Source organism: Calliphora vicina, chromosome 3 (assembly GCF_958450345.1).
Source record: "Calliphora vicina chromosome 3, idCalVici1.1, whole genome shotgun sequence".
In the NCBI taxonomy this organism is placed as follows: Eukaryota; Metazoa; Arthropoda; class Insecta; order Diptera; family Calliphoridae; genus Calliphora; species Calliphora vicina.
Genome location: NC_088782.1, coordinates 70630781 through 70638556, shown reverse-complemented (window position 1 = coordinate 70638556; position 7776 = coordinate 70630781). Strand labels below are relative to the sequence as shown.

Genomic DNA, 7776 nt, shown 5'->3' with positions numbered 1-7776 from the left:
AATGTCGAAATGTATTCTCACTTGCATGTATTCCAACTTGTGGAGTGTTGTTCCAGGACATCGGTGGAAATGAATGCGCATCAGACGGATCGTCCTTAAACGAAACTGTAGCACAAAGGGACATTTATATCCCTGGTTATCAAATGTGATCGATGAATGAAGGTTGAAAGAGACGGAACTCAGGTGATTTACGATTAACATTTGAAGAATATTTACAATGCTCTTGGCCTCTCTGCCACGACTCTAGGAACTTGATTAGACATCTTATATGTAAGAATATCTTATTAATAACAACTACATATATCCAGAAGCCGTCCTGGATGAACAAGTGGATACAGAAGGGCAGACTAATATAGGCTCTTTTATTATCTGGACGGATATATTCTAAGTACCACTACCACTGATGGATATATTCCAATTTATCAGGAGTACTTGTTGGTTCTTACGAAGAACATAAGACAGGAGTACTTGTTGGAACATAAGATTCACAAAGACGTCCTAATTGGGAGGATGATTTTTTGCTAACACTGGAGTATAATTCACACGAATGTTACCCTCCAACATACTTTTTTTTGAAATAATATCGCTATAAACTTTAACAATATTTTATTGATTATTATAACTACGTACATATTTATTTTTGTTCTTTAAGAAATGTTCAGCTTAACCTATAACAACTGATTTTTATTTTAAATCTATTAATATCAACAGCCATTAAATCTATTCAAATTATGGGGGGAGTGGATCACGTCCTTGTTTTGTGGTAAGACTAATTAACAAGAATCAACATTATTCAAATTTTTCACTGCTTAATGTTGGTCGTTAACTTGTGTGGGTGGATGAGATCGAATATACTCTAGGGCACGCAAAATATAAGCTGGTACAGGAGGAGGTGTGGGCAAATGGTCACCAACTGGATGATAACCCTCTTCATCGGCCGTATAGGATAAAGCGATGTGTTCACCTTCGGGGGAAATATAATTCAGAGAACCACGTACACCCTCTGGATTGCCAGATTCCTGGAATTGTATGCCATTGCTGGTCTCATAGGCATATTGATAATTGCCTTCGGCATCGGCTGCATCATTGGTGAGACTGCGAATTTCAGCATCTTTATCAATATTATCAGCAAAACTGATGGCAACAAAAGCAAGAGCAGCAAAGCAAACAAACTGAAATTGAAAGTAAAATTTGGCAATGACTAAAATGTATTAAGAAATACATAAATAAAAATCATAAATGTGAAACTTACAAATTTCATATTTAGGCTGTTTATTTTTTAAGAGTCTGTTAAAAGATGAACAAGAAACGAGTACAAAGATTGTGTGTTCGAACGAGTAATTGCAGTTGGATACTGTTTAAATTTTGGCAAATCTTTGGTGTTTTTATACAGTCAAAATCTAAAAGCAAAATTATATACACCCTGACTGGCATCTAAATAACCAAAATATAAAAAAGGGTTTCTTGCAATGACCTGTATTGTCTACACAAACCGATTAATAAAATAATGAAAAAAAATTAAAACAAGTTTTCTTTAACAAAAATCCTTAAATTTAACTAAAACTATGCAAAATTGTTGGAAGATGACGCAAAGAAAAAAAAGATCAAAAGTCATTGTATCACGATAATGATAATGATAATCATCATCAATATTAAATTAATTTATTTAATACCCCAAATTTATTTATATTTAATGTACATACATACGTATGTATAATAAAAAAATAAAGTTAAACAATGTCTTCTCCTTGTTGTGTATCGGTCTCTTGTTGTGTATCGGTCATACTAAATGGATTTTAATTAACCTAACTCAAATTTTATTTCAAAAATATTAAGCAAAATTTTTTCCCAACAAAAATAAGAATGTTAAATTCGTTCAAGCCCCTACCAAGGAAATGCAGCAAAGAAATACTTAAACAGGAATTTAAGCCCTCAAAATAATTAATCCTAAAACTTTTTCTAAAAACTAAAAAAGTAATTTTGTTGCCAGCAGTTAGAAAGATATAAAAAAAAAAATAAGATCAGTAACGCACTGTTTTGCATCAAGTTGTCAAAATAGTCATTATACCTTTCACAATGAGTGGTAATCATTTACACCCTTTTGTATTTTCTACAACTGTCATTTGCGACCACTTCCATCTGTACTAGAGTGTCCAAAAAACCGGCAAATTTAAAAAACCGGCTTAACCGAAAAAGTGTGTTTTTGAAAAAACCGGTTTTGATTTTTATATATTAAAAAAACCGATTATCCTGTTTCGGTTTATGTCTTCAAAAAAACCGGTTAACCGGTTTATATTAAATTTTTATTCAATATGAAAAATACGCTAATTTAATATTTTAAGAAATATTGTCAAATGCTACAATTTTCTACAGAATTAATCAATATTTTTAAAAAATGGTATCAAAGTTTTTCAAAAATATGTTTAAATGAGAAAAGGTTAACCGTCTTATAAACCCCGGTTTTTCAAAAAACCGAAACCGATCTAGTTTACAAAGATGAAAAAAACAGTTTTCGGTTTTGGATACTCTAATCTTTACGTATGATCATTGAAATAGGTTTACCAAAGTCCCCAAATGTCGATATATGAGAATTTCGACATTGAAAATCTACAAAATTGGTCCATAAATGGCAGAAATATATGGGGCATTTCATGTCAAGATAGATAGATATCCCACTCGCATCCCACTAAGCGACCAAAAATATATTAAAGGAATCGACATAAGCTTTCTTTTGAGCAAAAAATTTTGCATAAAAATTTCAAAAATTGTATTTCTTGAGTTACAAAATATTTATTTTGATAGATATCCAACTCGCATCCCACTAAGGGACCAAAATTATCTTAAAGGAATGGACCTAAACTTTCTTTTGAGCAAAAAAAAATTTGGAAAAAGGGCCCATATTGGAAAAAAAAGTTCGATTTTGCAAAAAAAAGGTAAAAATTTTATGTCTTGAGTTACAAAATATTTATTTTGATAGATATCCCATTCGCATCCTACTAAGCGACCAAATAGGTCTTAAAGGAATAGACCCAAGCTTTCTTTTGGGCTAAAAAAAAATTAAAAAAATGTCAACAAAGTTTTTGATTTTGCAAAAAAAGTCAAAAATTGCATGTTTTGAGTTACAAACAGAGATCGAAAATAACTCGTCCATATACCAAAAACCCATATTGTGATTTATATTTTTGTGATAAAAATAAATCACTGAAAATAACAGTTATAAAATGATTTTTATTTAAATGGTTTACTATGACCTTTATTCGTTTTCGTTGTTTTTTAATGGTTTGGTGTGAGATAAACAATTCATTTGTTCTTGTTCTTAATAACTGTTACTTTACATACAATAACATATTATTAGTAATTTTTAACAAATTATGGAAATAATATGAAAATATATAAGTATGCAGTCTGATTAACAGAAATAAGAATTTTTTTTAAATTGATATTAATCTTTTGATAAAAATGCATCAAATGCATTTTTGCGATTTATTTTTCATGTTCGCAAATAAAAGTCACAAACTGACATTTACGAAAAAAAAAATTATAAATCACTCATCCAGATTATTTGTGTTTGTTTCTTTTCTGTTTCTCTCAACCCCAAACCTAAAATGTTCTCGAATAAATCACTCCCTCAGTGATATATCACAAAAAAATAATTTTTAAAGGGCTGCGAATGAGAATTTACCATTGAAATGAAAGTGAACCCGTTATTTTCAAAAAAAAGTTTTTGATTTTGGAAAAAAAATTTAAATATTTTTTTTTTTTAAATTTTTTTCGAAAGATTGAAGAAATAGCTATCTAAGCTATTTGGGACACATTTTGCTAACAACAATAGGTAATAAGTTACATGGATGAGAAAAATCACATGTTTGGCCAAAATGTCAAATTTTGACTCTCTCTAACTCAGAGAGTTCTTGATCTTGTTGAAAAATTGTTTCTGAATTACTAACCAATAGATCTAATCTTGGTGCAAATTTCATCGGAAGACATCGATTTTAAAAGTTGGTTCACTTGACGTGAAATCCCCCATATTTTTGTTGTAGTCATTGTCATAATGTTCATAATACGGATCTGCATGTGCTTTAATTTCGGAGATATTAGCCGATTTTTTACAAAAACCCTGACTGGTTTTTACTGTTTTTCTTTATTTTACTAAGGCGAAGGGTGTATAAGATTCGGTTGAATCTAACATAGCTCTTTGACTTGTTTATTTCTGTGTATGTGTTGTAAACGTAATGATCAAGTAAAAATTAAAAATATAAAACACTGTAAGTAATTGTGATGATACTAAGAAAAATAAAATACAAGTTAGTAAATTAAGTTTTTAACTGTGTCTTTTTTTCATGAAGCTGTGAAATAAATTGTAATAAAAACAATTGTGTATTTAAGTTGTTTATAGTTTTTTATTTTGTTTAGTTTGAAAATTAAACATGATGATTATCGAATAATTTATAAAATATGTATATGTCAGTCAATAACGATTTATGAATGCTCTACTCAAAATAAAAGTGAAGTTGTAATTATGAAAAATAAAAAAAAAATTAAGCAACTGCTACTTTTTTTAAAATTAGGTTAACAAATATCTTTTCAATCATACAAATTCGAGACTTGTATTTCTTTTGAAATAAAAAAAATTGTCAAAAATCTGTTAATCAATGAATCAATCATATATATAGTTATAATACATAAGTATATGTTTTGACAACCATGTTTATGATAAAAGATATATCATATTATGTTGTTCTAGGCTTATGCTTTTATTTGCAATCAAAAGTATCCGGTTTATTTAAAGGAAATACACCATGTTTTTAAAAGGTAAAAACATGATATAATGATTCATTATAGAAATGGTTGTCACAAACATATACTTGTTTACCGCAACCATATATGTGATTCGTAAATTAACCATATTATGGTTACCACAGTCATATAAATAATTATTGTGACTATAAGATTGTAAACTATATTTTTTCTCTGGGTGTACGAATCTTGCGAATATTAGAATGTTGAGCATAACAAGTCGATAGAAGTGAAACCAATGCCGAAAACGTGTAGCAAATAACCAACAGTGGTCTTCGTATCAACAACACCTTCAATGTGGGGGTCTCAATATGTGCTGATCTGTATTTGTGGGTGGACAATTCCATTCCTTTCGAAATTGCACAACATTGTACATCTTCAGCGATCAGACCGAGTTAACGGATATATAATGTTCACTATTTTTTTATTATTCTAAAACTCGTAAGCTTCTAGTCCAAACGATAACCACTTAAACCTTATTTGTCTATGCTGATTGTCAATTGCTTGTCACTTGATTCAAGGCAAGAATGAAGCCAATCACTGTTTTAAATTTTGCCAAGTGAATAAGTTGTTATTGTTCTATGGAACTTATTTGTTTTCTTATCCTAAACGAAACAAAACAAACGACTTCAAACTAAAATTTTAATTCGCTTTTATTTTGTTTATATATTAATTCGCCTTGATTTTGACATTTGCTCTACATTTGAACAAACACAAAATGCCTGTTGTTTTTGCTTTGTTTTTTTTTGCCGGGATGCACTCGCTTTGGCTGGAATTACAATTGTTTTCAACTTGAGTTCCAAGAAAAACGCTTATTACGGATAAGACGAGAAGAGGAAACATCTTAAGTTCCATACATAGAGAAAAGAAACTCATAATTGGAATTAATTACAATTGTATTATCTAATGATTTAGTTCAACAATTTAAAATCTTTAAATATGAATCATCAAAATCTAAATGCATTAACATTAAAGCATTTTATCTTTTTCTGAAAATGCAGTTATCATAAAAATGCTGAAAATCACAAAAATAAAAATGTTGAAAAAATGAACACATCCATGTACGATTTGACACCATTCGGTGTCAATAGTGTATCAACACCGTATGTGTACAAATTGTACATGAACGGTGTCAATTTAACAACGAAAAAATGACATCACTCCGTTGCTGAATTGACACCATCCGTTTTTGATTTGACACCGTTCGTGTACGATTTTATAACAGACCGTTGAGAATTTGTCACCGTTCGTGTACGATTTGACACCAGACCGTTGTCAATTTGACACCATACGTTGTCGATTTGATACCGTTCGTGCACGATTTGGTAATTGAAATATATAATCATTTCTTTATTTTTTACATTTATTTTTAAATACAATAAGAATAAATACTTAAATATAAAATATGTACATACATACATATAAACGATTCTATGTTTAAATGAAGGATTATTTATTGTTTCCAGTATTTTTTGGAATTGTTTGCCGTCATTGGATTTGGTGATATTCCTACTGCATGGATCTTCATCTGCATCAACACAAATTCGCTATTAAACACAATTATGCTTTCTTTTATATTTTGGTTTTTAAACCATTTATTTATATTTACTTCACTTTTATCATTTTTTAATGTAAATAAAATTAAAACTCACTTATAAAAACAAAGCAGAGCCTCTCACGTTGAAATGCGTCGGTGTTTTATTTAATAACATTGCGTTGTCGATTCGTACCCGATTGTTTACAAATTGTAAACGTATGGTGTTAAAAAAGTGACACCGTATGGTGTCAAAATGATACCAACAGTTGTCGATTTTGCAACGTCGTTTTTCCCTCAGTGTATGTAATATTTCAGAGATTTCCAGTCGGAGCCCTTTATATGTAGCAGATTAGGTATTGTATCCCTAATAAATATTTGTTTTCTGTGCCAGCAAAAGTAGGTCACTGGTATAAGTAGTGCTCCAAAGTTTCGTATTAATGATTTCTTCCATAGAAAGACAACAAAAAAATGGATAATTTCTTATAATGTTAGTCTCATTACGATTTCAATGTTTTTTCATATGGAAAAATAATCAAATATAGAAAAAGAGTTATTCCCAAAAATTACGAACACTCACCATATGAAATTCACCTTATATTTTATGAAAAACTTTTGGACAGTACTAGGTCTCCTTCTGAAACCAATTTGATGGCCAGGAATAATACAATAAAGGTAGGGTCACACATGACAAATATTTGACGAAAAAGACGTAACCACTAAATAAAATATATTTGAATTCTTTTATTTATTCCAAAAACTTATTTAACTTTGGATGATTCACAAAAAAAAAATTTAGTTTTATTTTATTTGATGCTGTTCGATCTTACAAAACAATTGTAAGGGTAAACACGTCAAACAAATTTGTGCTAAAAAAGTGGTTACGCTTTTTTGAGCAAATATTTGCCATGTGTGACCCTACCTTAAGAGTTAAGTTTTTAATTTATTAAAAATAAAATAACTTGAGGCAAAATAATATAATTTATTCTATGAAAGATTTATAAAAAAATCATATATTTTAAAGCTGTTTTCTGATTCGCTTGAAAGGTAATTAATAAAAATTAAAAGGTAGAAATTTGTCAAAACTGCATCAGAAAATTGCATCTGCATTATTAATGCACTTTTATATTAAAATATTGCTGTGTATTTATATAATTTAAAGAGGACATACTAATATTTCAGACGGTTCCACAATAAACCGAATCGGAAAACAGATTTTCAATATATGAATACATAAACTTACATACTTTGTCGAATTTGATCACTTTTCTAAAATCGAAAATCGTGAATTAAATCGCGAGTTTTTCAAAATTCTCACACTCGTCGTAATTTTTAAGTGATAAAGCAAACTTTTGATTAAATGGCTATGTAAATAAACAGAATTGCAGCATTTGGAGCCATTGTCGAAACACCATTAAATCCATAACTAATTGATTGGTGTGCTT

At 29.5% G+C, this 7776-nt stretch overlaps 1 protein-coding gene across 1 annotated transcript; it reads right to left on the bottom strand.

The window, feature by feature from the left end:
• Positions 1-589: 589 nt before the first annotated feature.
• On the bottom strand, positions 590-1341 carry LOC135954262 (pupal cuticle protein Edg-78E-like). The gene is made up of 2 exons (XM_065504343.1): positions 1253-1341; positions 590-1172 (listed from the first exon to the last, which is right to left on the bottom strand). Exons 1-2 carry the CDS (start codon positions 1259-1261, stop codon positions 810-812), a joined length of 372 nt encoding a protein of 123 aa, XP_065360415.1. The 5' UTR covers positions 1262-1341; the 3' UTR covers positions 590-809.
• Between the last annotated feature and the right edge of the window lie 6435 nt (positions 1342-7776).